An 18,769-nucleotide genomic window follows, 5' to 3' on the forward strand; every position below is an offset into this window, starting at 1 on the left:
ACCTCCTCGTCCTTTCCCGGCCTCCCATTGGCAGCGGAAAGCGCCCGCCGGTCGGGACAAGGGAGGAGGCGAGTGGGGCGGGGAGAGAGAGAGAGAGAGAGAAAGTGAGTGACAGACAGAGCCTGGGAAGTCGCGGCGGCGGAGGAGGCTGAGCCCCGGGTCCGGTCACTAGGGGCGACTGTCCTGGAGGTGAGCCGCGCAGCCGCCGCCGGGAAAGGGATGGCGGGCGGGGGGGGAGGACGGGGACGTGGGCCTCGCCTTGGAATCCCCGCCGCGCCGCCTCCCTCCCGCTTCCCAAGTAAACAACCTCCGAGGAAGGCCCCTCCCGGCCCGGCTCAGCCAAAACAAAACAGCCTCGGAGGAGCTGCCTGGGGCCGCCCAAGGAAAAGACCCCCCCCCGTCCCTCTCTCCGCTGTGCCTGGCAGCGCTGCCTTTCCAACTCGGCAGGAGGCATCCGGCGAGTGGGCTGGCTCCCCTCCGGCTCAGCCCATCCCAGGGGGTGAGAGGGTTAAGGTGCAACCCAAAGGGGGCCCTTCCTCACCTGGCGGAGCAGGCCGCCTCTCCCTGGATCCCCTCTCCTTTGATTCGCGGGCGCCGGGGGAGCAGAACCAGCCCCTTCTTCGCCAATCAACCCCACAAAAGGGGCCTGAAGCTGTTCCTGTTTCGGGTTGGAGAGTGTTGAGTGGAACCAGTGCCGGATTTACCTATAAATTTTGGGGCCCCCAAAAAATTTAAAAGGAAAAAACACCAAAATATAAGATGAAAACAAATAAAACCCACATACAGCAACAGTGTTTTGTGTTGTGTTGCGTAGGGACCTGTTAGGTCCATAAATTACCATATAGCATATATTCAACACAAAAAACAGGAACAATTTGTTGCTGACAGCTGGACATATAAAGGGCCCCATTACCTTCAGTAGCTTAGGGCCTCAGCAAACCTAAATCCAGCCCTGAGTGGAACCAGCAGCCTCCAAGAGTCATCCTGCCACCCGAACGGCCACATGCCCCTTGAAAGTCTCCATCTCCAGTGTACATCCTGCCTTTTTTCTTTTCAGGCGGGGGGGAAAAGCACATTGGGGATCCAAGGCTAGAGATGCCAGTCAGATGCCCAGAGCACAGCACAAGCAGGGGGTTCCTGCAGCACTAGGGGTAGATGGAGCAGGTGAGTCTCTCGGTCTGTGTGTGTGTGTGCCATGTGCATAGGTGTTGCTTCAAGAGGGATTTATTTTGCCATTTGTTTTTGTCTGTCTGAATTGTAGTAGCTTACACCAAGTAAGATGGGTGTGCCCTTCCTGTAGCTGTAGGCACTGCATCTACATGAGTCAAAGTACAGGGTAAATAAGGAGAAATATTTAAAATGGGTGTGGTTGTTTTTATTTGCAAAAGTGGCAAGAATATATGTACATGCTCTGAATGAAGAAAAATCATTTGACATGCTGTTACAGTATCCCAAGGATCCTTTAATCCAAGTGTGGGTTGAAACTTTGTAGTAGTCTATGGGTGAATCACTGATTTCTGGTTGGACTGCTGGTTGGTAGAATTCTTGCCAAAAATGTGGGAGTAGGCTAACTGGTCTTATCCAACAATACATGTCTTATCTACTAAGGCAAGAATGGATACGTTGGATCGCTAGTTGGAAAAAAAATAGAGAAGTCACACGTGATTGTAGTCCGCCCATGTTCTAGTCATGACAGACAGTTAAAATTTCTAAATATCCTAAATGATTGTGCTGTAGAACATTTGGTCATGGAACTTATCTGAGACGCGATCCTGAACTTACTTGTAAGTGGTGCCAGTACTTTGTGTAATATTTAAGTGTTGTTCAACTAGTTGGAAACAGTAACCAAAGAGTTATCAAATTCAACATATATGTAAGCAGAGTAGAGAATGGCTAAGGATGTCCACAGTCACATATGACTTCAAAAAATGAAATCTCAAAAATGAAATGATTGGTTGAAAGTCAAGTTGAAAGGGAAAGACTAGAGGGTCAAATCTCTCCAAAACATATTGGTGTTATTCAGAATCACAAGAATAGAAGCATAGCTCGAATGTATACTGCAAGTCAGGGAAGATGCTAGTGTAATAGAAGCAAGAAAGCTGTTAGAGGCAATAAGGCTTCTTCCTTCCTTTCACAAAATGGGAGGTCTTGCTCAATTAAGGAGAACAAAATGGAACACGTGCTTGCAAAACAAATTCAAAAAAGAAAGTAAGTTTTGAGGCGCATATAGCTAAAAATATTAAGATCAACAATAAAAAATATTATTCAAAGTGTGTGTGACAGATGTGAAAAGGGAAAATTACGTGCCAATTACGTGTCACATCCCATAATAGGATACTGTAGAGCTGGAAAGTGTGGAAAAGGTAAACCAAAATATTGAGTAACTTTTTTAGTTTTAAAAAAAAGTGAGTAAAGGGGGAGCATGTCAGAGGGAAATAAAATTATACATGATGTGAAGCAAGTGGATAGAGAGAACTTTCCTCTTGCTCTGTCATAGTGCTGGAGTCTGAGGCCATTCAATGAGGTGGGAGATTGAGGACTGATAAAGGGAAGTACTTCACACACCTGCAAAATTGAAATTTGTTACCATAGGATGTAATGGAAGCCATAAACTTAGAGAGCTTTAAAAAAGGATTTGACAAATTCATGGGGATAAGGCTACTTTTCACAATGTCTATATACTACCACCTGGATCAGAGGCAGCAGGCCACAAAATATCAGTTGTAGGGGGAACAGCAGCAGCAGAACAACCCTGAGTAATCACCCCATTTGCCTACTTTTTCTGACCCTCTCTAGCAAGTTGTTGTGTGGCAGGAACCTTAATTATTAAATAACTGAAAATGCTGAGTTGCAATGATGATGAGACTAAAAGACAGTGGCAATGAAAAGGTCACTGAATGCATACCTCAAAAACTTAGATCCTTTTCTTGATCCCTTGAGACAGGAGAGAGAATCTCTCTTGATTACACTCCCTCACGTACACACACACCTCCCAGAAGGGTAGATTCTCCCACTGATAATTGCCTTTCACTCCACCTAGATGTCACTAAAATCCTCCTCATTATATCACTGGACCCCTTCCTTGTATGTACCAGACTAGAGATCTCCAGACCTTACTTTAGGGTAGTGTGAGCATCAGTCTGTGTCTTTCAGTCACCCCTCCAACAACTGTCCATGCAACTCCATGTCACTCTCAAGGTACACCTTTAACGCAGTGCTGGGTGCCAGATCAAGTAGCCTGATAAGGGTTCTGTCACCCAGTAGCATGAAGTTTGGTTCCCCAAAGAGCTGAAGTCACTAGGGCATAGAATTCCTGGCCCTAGTTATGGTCTTGGTCCTGGTCTTTATCTCGGCTGAGCCTCAGTAGATCACCTTTGGCAAATTCTCTCTATCTTCCCAGGGTCACATAGCTCCACCACTTAATTTTACACCTTGTAGCATAGGAACTCTTGCTTTTCTCTAGACTAGAAGTTTGAATGTGTGAGAATATTGGCTTTAAAATGCATCTTTGAGTTTGCATATATGTTGTGCTGTACTATGAATCTGTTTTGAAAATATGCATGTGAATGCATGCATACACAGGTTCTCAGATACACAAGAGCATGTGATTGTGGCACTGTGGGTACAGGATACTAGACTAGATAAAGTTTTTTTATTTCTCTTTTTTCATTATTATGTATTTTTTACTTCTGGTATAGAAAGAAAGCTAGAACAGTAGGCTAAATGAAAGTGAAGCTGCAGAGAGTTCTTGTAAACCCCAGCTAGGTAGGCTTCCTTTAGTTAAAACATTGTGCTTTCCCTTGTGTGGGGGGAGAGATTGATATACTTGCAATGGTATGTATCAAGTCCCTGCTCTGCCTGTTCATGAAAATGAAATTAAATGTATTTTAACAACAACAACAACAACAACTTTGTTGCAGACAACAATTTGTAAATATGATGTAAAGCAAAGTCTCAAAATCCAGAATAGGTTTGGACAGGATGTTTCATGATCAGGCAGTGTTTCCTGCAATGCTCTCACCACCAATAATTATTTCCTACTTCTTAATTTGTGCTGCTTTTGTCTCCTGCTGCTTTCCTCTTTCCACTCTTTTCCTTCCTTGCCCTCTGCTATTTGGTCCAAACCAAAAGCTTCCAGTTCCTTTTAAGGGTAAAACTAAAATGAAATGAGGCTCCCAACCCAACTGATGCCTTCTAGTTATGTCTTAAATGCTACTTTTTTTACCCTGTCTTTTCCCCCCTCAGAGCCTGTGTGACGTTGGATGAGGCCCAGCTCAGTGACAACATGGCTCACTTTGATACAGAGTATCAGCGGCTGGAGGCCTCCTACAATGATTCTCCCCCAGGAGAAGAAGACCTGATGGTTCATGTTGCCGAGGGCAGCAAATGTGAGTACAGCTTTGAGCAGCCAGCCTTGGGGCCAGGCACCCCACAAATCAGTGCTGATGGTGCCTGGGACTGGTGAAAGACTAATCTGAACAGGAAGTGGAATTGTGGGATTCTGGCTCTGTTTCTGGGGAAACTGCATTTGCTGTGCAGCATGTTTTCAATCATGCCTGTTCCTGGGAAGCAGCAGTAGGAGGAGAAGGCAGTTGCATTATTGTATTGCTTGTGGATTTCCCAGAGGCATGTGACTGGCCATTGTGGGACTAGACGGGCCTTTGGTCTTACGTTCTTAGTAAGTTCCCACAAAATTGAGCAACGCTTTCTTTCTAGAAAGTGTGTTTAGGGTTCAGCTTTGAACTTTTGTTCTTAAACTATTGGGCTTGGATGGGGCCATGGGATGCTGTGTTGCAGCTCCCTCTCCCTCTGGCTTCTTTTTGCTGTGTTGAATTTTAGGATTCTTTTTTCACTTTGTCTGTCTTGCAGCTCCCTGGCACCACATTGAGAATCTGGACCTCTTTTTCTCTCGTATATCCTTACCTGAAGGGCAGGGATAGTTGTATCCCAGCTGTCGGGATTGGGGGTGGGGGCTCGGTTGCGGCAGAGCTGGGAACCCTTTACAAGGTTCCTTGTGGCCCATTAAACACTCCAAGAGGCAAAGGACCTTTCAGTATCAGTTTAGGAAGAAAGGATAGCATAATAAAGAACCAGCCTCTGGAACCCATACAGGTTTACAGGCCAGACAGCAACAAAAACAATACAAGGAGATTTGCAATCACCCCCTCAAATGAAATTCTTTACGGCAGAAAGTTTCTGACTCTTTCCTCCTGATGGTGGCTGATCGTGACTTAATAGCATGGCAGGTTGAACTGGAAAAGGAGATGCTTCCTGCTAATGGGAGACTAGTCTCTGGTGAAACTAAGGGTACTGCAACCAATATTCTGAGCAATTCTCTTTGACTGTACCCCTCACGTCTATAACCTGCACCAGAAGAATGGCTTCACCTGTATGCTCATCAGTGAGATCTTTGAATTAATGTGAGTATGAACTCCATGTCTCTTCCCGTAAAACAGGATTGGAAGTGGACATTCATTGTATTTCCATGGGCACCTTGTCAGAGATGAAAAAAAGAGTTCTGGTTTCCTGCTGGAGCTAGTGATCCTTCCCTGGCCCCAATTCCCTGTCATTCAGGTTGATAGGAAAACAAATCCTACTCCTGATTCTCTTTATGCAAGATGTCTCTGGTATGAAGGATTTAGACAGCTGGCGCCTTTTGCTGGCCCAGATAATTTGAAGATGGGAGCGGGGAAGGGAAGGCTGAGTGTCTCCTAGTGTGACACATCTTCTCTTCTCACAGGCAGTTCATCTTTGTTGTGGCCTTCACCACATTCCTTGTCAGCTGTGTTGACTACGATATCCTGTTTGCTAACAAGCTGGTGAATCACAGCCAGCATTCCAGTGACCCTGTCAAGGTGACCCTGCCAGATGCCTTCCTGCCTCCCAATGAGTGCAGTGCCAGGTAAAGTTAGCAAGGGCTATCCTTTCCTAAATTTGACCACATCCTAGCCCATCTTGGTTGGGTCTAAAATCCAAGAGGCCTCCTGGATGCCTACTTTGCATTTTAAGTCACACTCAATCATAGCTGTAGGCTCGGAAATGTAGTTCTTGCAAGGTGAGCGTTGCTGTCAAAACTGCTTTCAGATGTTTACTGCCGATTCTGGGGTCTCCAGTGTTAACCTAATGTCATTGATAAAGTCGGGCCCCTGACGAGCCAGCTGGACTTTTAATATACTAGACAATCTTTGGCCCCTTGTGGATTAACTGTGAGAGAAAGCTTTGAGTTCACATTTGTAGCTGTACCCTTCTTCTCTCAGATTTTCCAGCCCAGTTGCCCATTAGTACAGTTTAATGCATCTCAGCACTGCATAGCCTTGCACCCACCTGAAGTGCCTGAATTCTAGCAATCTGAGAAGGAAGGGTTGGCACATGCTTTGGAAAGAACTGTAACCACCAGAAGGGAGGTGGCTGCTTCTTCCTTTCGGTGAATCCATCTTTCTCATAGGATCCAGGCCAATGGCTTTCTCATCTCTATCCTGGTGATTGCGGGGGTCTTCTGGATCCATCGGCTGATTAAATTCATCTACAACATTTGCTGCTATTGGGAAATCCACTCTTTTTACATCAATGCTCTCAAGATTCCCATGGTAAGCTGCTGTGCTCTGGGAACTGTTAGACATGCATGCACAAATCTACACACTGTGCTATTGATAGGGAATGTTGACACCTTAGCAATATAGTTCTGATTACCTGATTACAAGCAAATCAGTACTGCCATATCCTGCCCCCATTTTTTTGTTTGCAACCTTCCCAGGAGCATTTGACTGACTGTTACTGGAGAATGAATGCTGGACCAACATGAGTTTTGGTTTGACCCAGAATAACATTTGGGTTGATCCTGCAATTCAGTTCTTAGTGTCTCATGTTCTTTTCAAAGCAGTGAGAGGCCTGCAGATAATACCTATTGCTTCTTCTCCTTTAAGGGAAAAATCTTCCACTCCTGAATCTTCCTCTGTCCCTTATTGACCTTCCTCCAGAGTTGTACACTGCTGCTGATCTTTCTGGTCTGCTGCTAATCCCATGGTTGCTCACTCTGACTTGCTTGGTTGAGTGGCAGGGCTAGTATGTTCTGCAGCTGTCATTGTCTGGTTTGCCAGTGTTTGTTATTTGGTCCTTGCCCAAGAGTGTTAGAAGTTGAGTCTCTGCATAACCAATTCCCTTCCCCTTTTTCAGGAGTGGGGAAAGTTTTTGTTTGTTAAATTTGTTAGTCACTTTATCTTTCCCAAGACAACTCAAAGCAACAAACAAACAACCAAATGGACAAAAAAACCCCATCCCTAGATACATCAAAACCATTGTGGGGTGGGGGGAGAAAAACCTACCCACTTCTAAAAGGCCACAGATAGTTAAAGGCCAAAGGCCTGGATATGAAGGAAAGTTTTTGCCTGGCACATAAAGATATATAATGATGGCTCCAGGTGAACCACTCTGTGGAGAGCATTCCACAAATGGGGAGCCACCAAAGAAAAGGCTCATCTTCATGTTGCTACCCTCTGGACCCCTTGTGGAGGGGGGACATGAGAAGCTCTTTAGATGCTGACTGCAGGGTCCAGGTTAGTTCATATGGGAAGAGATGGTCCTTGAGGTGTTGCGGTCCTGAGATGTTTGAGGCTTTATATGTCATAATTGGGCCCAGAAACTAATTGGCAAGCAGTACAGTCAGGCCAAGATTGGTGTTACATGCTCAAACTGTCCTGCCTTGTTGAGCAACCTGGCCACTGAATCCCGCAACAGCTGAAGTTTCCGAAATGTCTCAGAGACAGTCCCATGTGCATTGCAGTAATCTAACCTAGAGGTTGTCAGAGCATAGACAAGAGAAGTTAGGCTATCCCTGTCCAGTTGGGGTCACAGCTGGGCCACCAGCCAAAGCTGATGGAAAGCACTCCATGCCACTGAGGCCACCTGAGCCTCAAGAGACACCAATGGATCCTGAATTATCCCCAAGTTGTGTACCTGCTCCTTCAGAAGGGAGTGTATCCCCATCAAGAGGATTAGCCTTGTCACAGCACTAACCTCACCATCCCTCTCTTTGCCTGCAGTCCAATTTGCCCTACTACACATGGCAGGAGGTGCAGGCACGGATTGTCCAAATCCAGAAGGAACACCAGATCTGCATCCATAAGAAGGAGCTGACAGAACTGGACATCTACCACCGCATCCTGCGTTTCAAGAACTACATGGTGGCCATGGTGAACAAGTCGCTATTGCCTATGCGCTTCCACCTTCCCCTACTGGGCGATACAATCTTCTATACGCGTGGCCTCAAGTACAACTTTGAGCTCATCTTCTTCTGGGGCCCTGGCTCACTCTTTGAGAATGAGTGGAGTCTCAAGGCTGAGTACAAGCGAGGCAGCAACCGCCTGGAGCTGGCTGAAAAGCTGGGTACCCGCATCCTCTGGATTGGCATTGCTAATTTTCTGCTCTGTCCGCTCATCCTCATCTGGCAGATCCTCTACGCCTTCTTCAGCTACACAGAGATTCTGAAGCGAGAGCCAGGAAGCTTGGGGGCTCGTTGCTGGTCCCTCTATGGCCGCTGCTACCTGCGGCACTTCAATGAGCTGGACCACGAGTTGCACTCGCGCCTCAGCAAGGGCTACAAGCCAGCCTCCAAGTACATGAACTGCTTCATTTCACCTCTGTTCACTGTCGTGGCTAAGAATGTGGCCTTCTTTGCTGGCTCCATCCTCGCTGTCCTCATTGCCCTCACAATTTATGATGAAGACGTGCTTGCTGTGGAGCATGTCCTCACCACAGTCACCATCCTGGGTGTGGCTGTCACTGTCTGCAGGTGAGTTGAGATTGGCTGCGAACAGAAGGGTTTTTGTTTTTGATCTCTGAGTCTTGGCATCAACGGGGTGGTTGCCATTATTATGAGGAGCACCCAATCAGAGAATTGACAGGTGGAAATTAAAAGCATTCTGCTGACCAAAAATTGCATTAAGCTACAAAAGTTTTTCTGCTGGGTCTCCCACTGAGGAAGTTACTGGGAGATGAATTGCCTGTGCTGCCTTTTCCTTCTGTGGCAATGATAGCTAGGACACTTGAGGAAATTGATTAAGCTTAACAACCCACGTCTTTCAGCTCTGCAAAACTGGTTGCTTCCCTGGTTTAGTGATCTCAGTGATGGTGGTGCCTTGGAGTTGTTTAAACTGTGACATCTGCAATGAGAGGGCCCCTGGGATGGTTCGAGGCAAAGCCTGGTTTTTCTAGAATAGTGCAACCTTAGACTTGTGAGAGTTCAGAACTTAACTGGTTAAGTGTTCTGAGGTGTGCGTCACTTTCTGACGTCAGCTTTAGAAGCTGGGAGGAGTCTGGGAGGAGACTGTACCTTTTGTTCTCTCTGTGTATCTTGAGAGAGACGGACATGCTTTCTCTCTGTGTTTGAGAGAGAGATGGCTGCAAGCAGCGATGGGCTGAAAGACTTACCTTTCAGTTTTTGCCTGGATCAAGCAAGGACAGAGCTTCTATCTGTCCATGAAGAATATGTCAGGCACTGCTTGAAGGTAATACTCTGGGGTGAGTCACAAACTAGGGTAAGCGGACAGAAAAGGAGAAAAAGGAGTTGGAAACATCAGCTCAGCTTAATATCTGAGAGATGAAACAACGGTGAGGGTGGTATAGCAGGTATAGCTGCTGGTTAAACAGAGTTAGCTGTGCTGTATATTGATGTGCAGTAAAAATCAACCTGATACTTCCTATGTTGTAATTGATAGTTGATCAGCTTCTGACATTTTAGATTGATGTAACCTGCCACTGACTTAATGTTGAATAGGAGTCTAAGAAATCCAGAATCTAGGGATTTGGCTGATCACTGAGTCTGTGAGGAATTGTTGCAAGGTTGCTTTAGAGGCAAACAGGCATCACACATTTTATTACCCTTGTATCAAAGGCAGTCTGAACAGGTCTGTACTTCAAATAAGGATATAAATAAGTACATAAATGTGTGAAATTATCATCTTCCTCCACAGTGAACCAGTTTGTTAAAGCTGAACCTGCTATATCTGACCCATAAATAGTTTATCTCACTACACTCCTCTGTGTTCATCTTTCCATGAAGAGGGAACATGGGGCTGGGGGCCCCTAGAACATAAGGTGCCTGTCTGCTTGCTTTTATGAAGGAATGTAGCTCTCCTTGACACCTGTCCCATCTGTCTTGCAGATCCTTCATCCCAGACCAGCACCTGGTCTTCTGCCCAGAGCAGTTGCTTCGGGTGATTCTGGCGCACATCCACTACATGCCTGACCACTGGCAGGGCAACGCCCACCGCTATGAAACCCGAGATGAGTTCTCCCAGCTCTTCCAGTACAAGGCGGTGAGGTGGGGCAGGGTAGGGTGGGAGGAAATCATATAAGAACTGCCCTTTGCCTAAACCCTGACTAGATCCAAGCATGTATTGTCCGTAGAGTTCCCCCCAAAATGGGGGAGGTTCTCTGACCCCAGGGCATGTGGGAGGAAAGAATCACTGGTATTTCCCCCAGTTATTCTCCCCAGTGCCTGCAGTCATGTCTTGAGGCTGTGCTGTGGTTTCACAAGTGATAGACACCCGTGCAGTTGTTGAACTTAATGCCTTTGTCTCCTTTACTTAAGGTGTTCATCCTGGAAGAGCTGCTCAGCCCCATTGTGACTCCCTTGATCCTCATCTTCTGTCTGAGGCCCAAAGCTCTAGAGATAATTGATTTCTTCCGCAACTTCACTGTGGAGGTGGTGGGCGTGGGAGATACCTGCTCCTTTGCCCAGATGGATGTGCGGTGGCATGGACACCCTGCGGTAGGTCCCAGTGAGGGGCAGCATCATGGACCCGACATGCCTTGCCTTGTCCTGGGTCACAAACACCCTGCAGTGCCCCTGTCCTGCCCCAGTAGGCAGCTGTGGTGCTGCTCGCAGGTCAGGTCTGCAGTGCCCTTGTGTCTGCTGGCTGCTCCTAGTCCCATTGAGGCAGCTGCATGGTGTGCACAAAACACCCTGTCCCTCTCTTGTTTTGCAGTGGATGTCAGCCGGGAAGACGGAGGCTTCAGTTTACCAACAAGCCGAGGATGGCAAGACGGAGCTGTCCCTCATGCACTTTGCTATCACCAACCCACACTGGCAACCTCCTCGGGAGAGCACGGCTTTCATCGGCTTGCTTAAGGAACGTGTGCACCGCGACAGCAGCCTGGCTCTGGCCCAGCAGGCTGTCCTGCCTGACAATGCCCTCTTCACCTCCATTCAGTCCTTGCAGTCAGAATCAGAGGTACTGGGAACTAGTGTGTGGTAGAACAGGACATAATCCTGGTTTATCATAGGGAGAGATTTGGAGTGAACTGTTTCTTTTTGGTGGGATGGGGATAATGTTTCTATGTGGGCTTCTGGGCTCTGTGGAGTCATTTGAGTGCCATGGCAGTATGGCTGCCACTGTCTCATTGTGACCTAATTAGACTACCTTCCTCTTGCAAGCATGCTACTTCTGTCTCCTGTTATCTCTTCAGCAAAAGTTAGTCATACTCCCCTAAAAGTTGGCACCTTCAGAGTCTCCACGTTACCCATCCTCTCTCCCCACTCCTTTATTTCCCAATTCCTTTTCCTAGGATATATTATTGCTTTTCTTTCTGTATATTTTTATTGTGAAAGTCTTAAGCTTACGGAAGACTCTCAGGTTGCAAAATGGAATTGTGATGAATCAATGAGATTCCTGTTGATATGAATTGATATTGGAATCAATATTATTCAATAAGATGCACAAATAGCACTCAAATATAAATAAAGTCAGACATAAATAAGCACCATCTCTCCTTGGTGTCTTGTGGTTACATTGTTTCAATTTCACTTATCTAACTGCAATCAAAAACCTAAGGTCCTTTTGTGTTTAGGATCTCTGAATGTGATTAACAATCCCCTTCTCACTGAATCACTTGTCTTTCCTATAAGAAAGTCCCCCAACACCTGTAGCATCTTCTCTTCCAAGTGTCACCATTTAGAAAGCATTTGAATTGCTGGGGGCTGGAGATGGGTGGGCTAATTTTCCAAAATGTGGAGAGAATTCAGGATCCACACTGCAAAGGCAGAGGTGAAGTTATTTATTTTTATTACAGTATATAATTTCTAGACAGCCCTTCACCCAAGAATCACAGGGTGGTTTGCAAAGTTCAGTTGTGGTGGTGAAGTGTCAAATGTAGATAGATGGGGCAGACCTTGGATCTTCCTGCCTGGGTCACACCTCCCTCCTCTGTTCTCTCCCTGCAGCCACACAGCCTGATTGCCAATGTGATTGCAGGCTCCTCAGTCCTGGGCTACCAGGCAGTCCGTGATGGGCAGGCCTCGCGGCATCTCTCGGCTGTGTCTGAGGTGGCATCTGCCCTGCGTTCTTTCTCTCCTCTTCAGTCAACGCAGGCGGCCCACAGGAATTCCCACACAGAAGGTTCCCAACATCGGGGTCCTGGCACAATGGCAGGCTCAGGGTAAGAAGCTGCATGTTGTAAGGGGCTAGAGGAAAAAGCCAAGAATTGAGCACCTCACCAGCACTTTACCCAGAGTGCTCTGAGGACTATTTCATGAGGCTTTTCCCAGCACAGCTATACATTACTGTGTGTTAGAGCAGGAGGCAGCCTCCTAGATGTGCCTTTGAAGCAGCAGCAAGAGCTTTTTATGCCTTTTATTACCTCTCTCCTGTTGGACTCCCAGTTCCCATCAGTGCTAACTAGCATGGCCAGTGGCAAAGACTGGTCACAAGCTCCCCACCCATGGCTTGGGGTTTCCTTGTGTTTGGAGCTGAGGTTATGAGGGACAGCATAAAGCTATCCAGTTCTGCAAGGCTCCCCAAAGATTGCTGTGTGTTCTAAACATTCACTTTTAGTTAGCAGGCTACAGCGGTGGTATGGTTGATGTCACCCTTTCTAGGCTCAGAGGGGGGAAAACTGCTGCAATCATACTATTGGGGTGTGGAGTGGCAAGAAGGTGCCTTCTGGACTCCAAATCACTCTTTCTAACACATCTTGACTTGACTCTTCTCTCCCTTCTGGCTTGCAGGGTTGATGCCAGGACAGCTAGTTCTGGCAGTAGTGCCTGGGAGGGCCAGCTTCAGAGCCTGATCCTTTCAGAATATGCCTCTACTGAGATGAGTCTGCATGCACTCTACATGCATGAGGTGAGCTGAGCATCAAGAATCATGCAGGCCTTTGCAATGGGCCCTGAAGGTTATGTGTAGACCTGCATCTTGAGACATGTGTACCTGAATGAGTACAGCAAAGGAGGATCGAATAAGCCTCGGTACTGTGATATAGCTCCTAACCTAAGAGAAAGGCCCTTCATTATACAGAAATCAGGCTGGTAGCAAATGCCCCCTTCACTGGGCCATGATTTATGACAATTTGTGCATAACTGAACATGAGTGGAGAGTATATAGGCTTGCAGGATGTGAGTGACACTTGCATGGATGCAGGTGACGACTTGCATAGACCTGTGTAGAAGCATGTGAAATTTAGGCTGTAAATGTGATATTTATGTGGAGGCCTGTGATACTTGGATTGTATCAGGTCCCAAACTGGGCTTACTTGGGACACATGTCAATGTTACCATAGGGTTCTAGTTGGCTGCCCATTAATACCCCCTGCCATTCTCAGTTACACAAGCAGCATGCCCAGTTGGAGCCTGAGCGGCACTTGTGGCACCGGCGAGAGAGTGATGAGAGTGGTGAAAGCGCCCAGGAGGAGCCCGATGCTCATCAGGGCACCCCAAGCAGTGCCATTCCCCGTTCAGCCAGCTATCCTTTCGCCTCACCTCGCCAGGCTGGTGATGAGACAGCTGCTCTGCAAGCCGGCTTCCAGCGTCGATATGGAGGTGTCTCAGGTATGTTTCAGGAACGCCAAACTCAAAGTGCTTCCATATTCCTTAGCCAGAAAAGGCTTTATTTCCTGCCAAACCCTGCACATACACATGCTGGCATTTCTTGTTAACTACAGGGCAACGAGAGAAAAAGATTAGATATCAGTCTGACATGCTGCTTGGCAGTTTTGGTGAACCCTTTTGATGACATGGCCAGTGCATCATATGTAAGAGGCAAGCTTTTACCTGTGCTGCCTACACTCTCAGATTGCCTCAAGGCCAACCTCAGTCCCTTCACTCCTTGCTGATCAGCAGGTTTGGAGCACTGGCTAGCAGTGCTACAAGAGTGGCATTATGAGTTTGGGAAGTTCAAAAATCCATTTTGCTTTCATTGCTGCCGTTTCAGAAGGCACCATTTTCTCTGTGATTTGGGCTCTCATTTTCTTTAGTTTTGATTTCCAGAAGGCTCAATTTTCTTTGGTTATGATTTTCCAGAAGGGTAACCATGTCAGTCCATGAAAGCATGTGCTACCTTAAAGACTAATTTATGACATATTCATACCTCATCAGATGGAGTAGACTATGGTTCATAATAAATTTATTAGTCTTTAATGTGCCACAAGACTCTTCGTTGTTCTGGTCACAAAGCTATCAATATACTTACGTCTTTCAACAAGGGGCATAGCCAAAGCTGGCAGGGTAGGGTGTTGCTTAATGGACTTGTTTAGAGGAGCAGGTGGGAACAAAAAGACCAAGAATACTTGCAAGATATTATATTTCCACTTACGCCACTGCTTCCCAGCTACTGTATCTGTGTTGGGTGGCTGGTAATGGGGAACAGAGCAGACTGGAAGCCCCAAACAGATTTTGCAGCAAAATTTAACTTTGGCTACCCCATCCGGTGGTTATCTTTTCCTCTTTGTTTTCCCACAGACCCTGGCATGGTGCACAGAGCCCCATCACACTTCGCTCGGCTGCCACTTGGGGGGTGGGCTGAAGATGGCCAGACTGCTCGGCACCCAGAGCCTGTGCCAGAGGAGAGCTTGGAAGATGAGTTGCCACCTCAGATACACAAGGTACAGCCTGATTGATACTTGGGCACTGGCAATGGCTGTGTCACAAAACCAGAGGAATCTGCAGTCTCTTAATGCAGCTATATGTATTACTGCACTATCATCACCAGGAGCTACCTGGCCAAAGACTAGTTAGTACAAAAATAATTTGATTTTGTGTTTGGGAAGGCTCTACTGATACAAACTAGTTGGGCTTTCAGGAACTCATACACAAAGCAGACCAAATAAATCAGGCAAGGCTATCCTGTAAACTGCCCCATGTTCCTTGGTTGAAGGGAGAAATTTTAATTTATAAATTAAAGAAAGAAAGCCATGTTTGGGTAGACTCCCCCCCCGCCAAGTGTCATCTCAGGGTAATATTTAATGCTGTATTGTTTTTAACACTCGATTGGAAGCCGCCCAGAGTGGCTGGGGAAACTCAGCCAGATGGGCGGGGTATAAATAATAAATTATTATTATTATTATTAAGAGGGAAGAGAGTAATATGAGAAGTTGAGAGAGTAAGCCAGGCTTCCTCAACCTTGGCCCTCCAGATGTTTTTGGCCTACAGCTCCCATGATCCCTAGCTAGCAGGACCAGTGGTCAGGGATGATGGGAATTGTAGTCTCAAAACATCTGGAGGGCCGAGGTTGAGGAAGCCTGGAGTAAGCTATGGAGGGACAGAGAGCAATGGCAGGCATTCTGTGAAAGATCTCTAGCTTCAGTGTGCTAGGCACACACAAAAGAAGGCTGGGGGCATTTTCTACCTTGGAAAGGGGAATTACAGTATATGCAGCATTTCTTCCCCTCCATCAGCTGTAGCTGTCAAAATGTTCTCTTCCATATGGCTTTTAGAGGTGGAGGATCCTTATTCTCCTTTGCATGTAGTCAGCTGATATTGCTAAATGGCCTACAACGTGCTTAAAAATAAATACTGAAAGTTTCAGGATGCGGGATCTTTGTTTGGCACAAAATCTGGAGTATTCAGAGCTTTGCTTTGACCCAGTCTTTCTCCTCACTATCCCCCTTCCCAACTAACTTCCTTTGCCTTCCCAATCCCTTCAGGTGTAGCTGTGAAGGCTGAAGATCCTGTGTGGGCTCCACATCGTGGGCCCGCCTCAGCTGGTGGGACATTGGGTTACCCTGCCCTATAAAGTATCGGTTGGCTCAAGTCTCCATGTCAGTGGACGTCAGTGCCAGAGTAAAGAAGGTGTGAAGACAGCAGTGCCTTCATCGTGGGCAGAACTCTTATCTAGACATGCATCATGCCGGTGGCACGCTAGCTGGGCATAGGCTGGATGTGTGTGTGATTACATATATTTGTCCGTGTCTGCATCCATGTCGTCCATGTTGGAGAACCATCCGAGACTTGCACAGAACGCCACGGAGCACACTACAGTGCAGGAGACTAGCAGCATCCATGCTTGCCCCTGCCTGAAATGTCCTGTAGCAGGAGGAGGACCTGCTGTGTGGACCCCCGTTCAGAGGCAAGGAAGAGCTGTAACACTGTCCAGACTACAGCGTGTAATTAAAGATGCAATCAGGCGATAGATTTGGACTCAGGAAAAGAAGGGCTGCAAGAGATTATTTTTGTAATGGGAATGGGGCACAGGCTTCCTCTAGTGGCAGAGCCTGACTTGGATAGAAGCTTTTCACACACAAGAAGGGTGCGTATCTTCCTCTCTGCTTTACCATTCACTCACAAACTTTGAAGCCAAGCCAAAAGAGGCACTCTTGCAGTGCCATCACCACTCATGCCGCAGGATTTTGTCTTCCTGTAGGCACAAATGATTCTACTGTTTGGGGCCACGTTTATTTCGCATCTTGCAGTATCAAAGCACAGGCTTCGCAGGGTATTGCTTCACAGCCCGTACCAGGTTTTGCTTGAGGCAATATCTGAAATGACCAAAGTCTCCTTCAAACTTACCAAATGGCACCCAGCTCCAGACCGATGGCTCCATTCTGAGGATGCACTTTGCTCTCACCTTGTTCATCCTGCTAGGATTTAGAATCAAGTATGAAACTCTGCCCCAGGTGCTGTACTTGTGGGTATGAGGGATGGGTGGAGGAAGGCGACACTTGTCTGCCCCCGCCCCCATCATTCTAGTTAAATATTTCCCAGATTCCCCATACACTTCCTGGGGGCACAAATGTTTGGGTTCTTCTCCAAGCTAGTGCTGTCCTCCTTGTGATGTCTCTTTTCTACGGATGCCTTAATGGCAAACATCCAGATCTTGTGGAAGTGCCAGAAAGAGAAGAGTTCCTATATGCCAAATATATTACCTGTCACAATCTTAAGAACTGGGGTGGGCTTCAGGTTCTTGTTGAAAGGGCTGAACCTCTCTCCTGGCTAGACAAGGCGTTCTCTTGAACAGTCTACAGAAGTTCTGCTGGTTCTACTGGTTCCCCCACTTTATTACTAAAGAACACCATGCCATCAGCTCCACTGTCGTCCTCTAATTCTTATGGGCTATGTGGTCTTAGCACAACAGCAAACTACTTTTATGGTTTGCATAGCAAACATCACGAAGAATACTTTCCGGACTGCCCAGTGAAAACATTGCAACCCAAGAGGGTGTGGTACAATCCAGCCAATCATTGCTTAGGGTAATGCTAGCGCTCTCATCAGAGCTACAGGTCCCAATATGTCTTGGTTAACCCTGTGGTTTTGACTCCTTTGTCTTCTCTGTGGGTCCATTTTTATTTTATTTTTTTTACAGTGGCTACTGCAACCTCCATTAGCTGTTTGTCAAAGCTCCTGTTGTACATAGGAAAAGCAGCTTGCCATTACTGTCACAGATAAAATATGCATCCTTCCTCTCTGTGGGCACAGGCCGGGTTGCATGGAGATCCCTATATGGCCTTGGAACTGACATTGTAGGTTTTGGGAGCCAGGACTCTTGGGATTTCTTTTCTTCTTTGCCCTCTTTCAGAATTGAAGAGATTATTTGCACTCAGCAATGAATTGATTACAGCTGGTAGTTCACCTGCTCTAGAAGGGAGATTATGCCCAAAAAGTATACTGTACTTCCCCACTCCCTAACCTAGTTTAACAAAAGGGTGCTCATTGGTGTTGTGGGGTACATGCTAAAAGGAAAGTTGGTGAGCAGCAGCTTCAAGCTGTCAGTAGTTTAGATGTATGGCTGGTGCTGGGATTTCCCCCCGTTCTTCAGATTACTGGTGCATTTTAAGGAATTCAAAACAACTGATGGTAAAATATTAATTTGATGTCTTTCCTGCAAAATACACATCCCCTGGAGTGTAGAAAGAATAGCTTCATAGATTGCAACTTTGATCAGTGCTGGTTATGTACTGTTGGGATGGGGAACCTGTAGTTTGTGAAACTTTACTATATTACAACTCCTATTATCCCTGACCATGGAGCATGGTGGCTGGAGCTGATGGGATTTGGAGTCCAACAGCATCTGGAAAACTACAGGGCCACAGTCCCTGCACTACAGCGATCAGCTGCAGAGCAGCCCCATTGGCAGAGATGAGCCTGCTGCATCCTAGTGGAAATGAATAAAGGGAGTGAATAAAGGGAGAGTTCTCAGCTAAAACATGGGGTGGGTGGGAATTCTAGCTGTCATGTATTATGCTTGTCTTGATTTTGCCCCCATCTTTTTGTGCATGGTACAGCCACCTGTGGCCTCCTGTTTTGTTTGTGACACTAGAGGCTGGCCTGTGAGTTATGTGGAGCACTGCAAGTGGTTTGTAAAACAGAGCTTATGTCTGACATCCTGTACAGTACTGTATCTACTGAATAAAGAGGGGTGTTCCATTCTTTGATGGCTGTGGCCGTGCCTGTGGAATTGTCTTTCATTGTGTCTGGTAGGATCTTGTAGGTCTGCTACCTACAAGATGAATCCAGGGGGATCACAGGATAGTTGGCCATCATCACAATGCTTGTAGCACTACT

General features: G+C 46.7%; 1 protein-coding gene across 3 annotated transcripts; it reads left to right on the top strand.

Annotated features, from left to right (window-relative positions):
- The first annotated feature begins 50 nt into the window (after positions 1 to 50).
- Positions 51 to 18,639, top strand: ATG9A (autophagy related 9A). 3 transcript variants are annotated; one of them, XM_081839788.1, is made up of 16 exons: positions 51 to 189; positions 1,058 to 1,164; positions 4,246 to 4,388; positions 4,870 to 4,913; positions 5,356 to 5,420; positions 5,741 to 5,902; positions 6,446 to 6,587; positions 8,040 to 8,788; positions 10,160 to 10,313; positions 10,589 to 10,768; positions 10,986 to 11,231; positions 12,221 to 12,435; positions 13,004 to 13,121; positions 13,597 to 13,822; positions 14,732 to 14,874; positions 15,916 to 18,639. In XM_081839788.1, exons 3-16 carry the CDS (start codon positions 4,286 to 4,288, stop codon positions 15,919 to 15,921), a joined length of 2,553 nt encoding a protein of 850 aa, XP_081695914.1. In that variant the 5' UTR covers positions 51 to 189; positions 1,058 to 1,164; positions 4,246 to 4,285; the 3' UTR covers positions 15,922 to 18,639. The 3 variants fall into 3 exon arrangements, with proteins under 3 accessions (XP_081695914.1, XP_081695912.1, XP_081695913.1); XM_081839786.1 differs by lacking the exon at positions 15,916 to 18,639 and having other exon boundaries at positions 14,732 to 14,904; XM_081839787.1 differs by lacking the exons at positions 51 to 189; positions 15,916 to 18,639 and adding an exon at positions 303 to 499 and having other exon boundaries at positions 14,732 to 14,904.
- The last annotated feature ends 130 nt before the right edge of the window (positions 18,640 to 18,769 follow it).

The sequence above is a fragment of the Podarcis erhardii genome (assembly GCF_964252035.2).
Source record: "Podarcis erhardii genome assembly, chromosome: 1".
Lineage (NCBI taxonomy): Eukaryota > Metazoa > Chordata > Lepidosauria > Squamata > Lacertidae > Podarcis > Podarcis erhardii.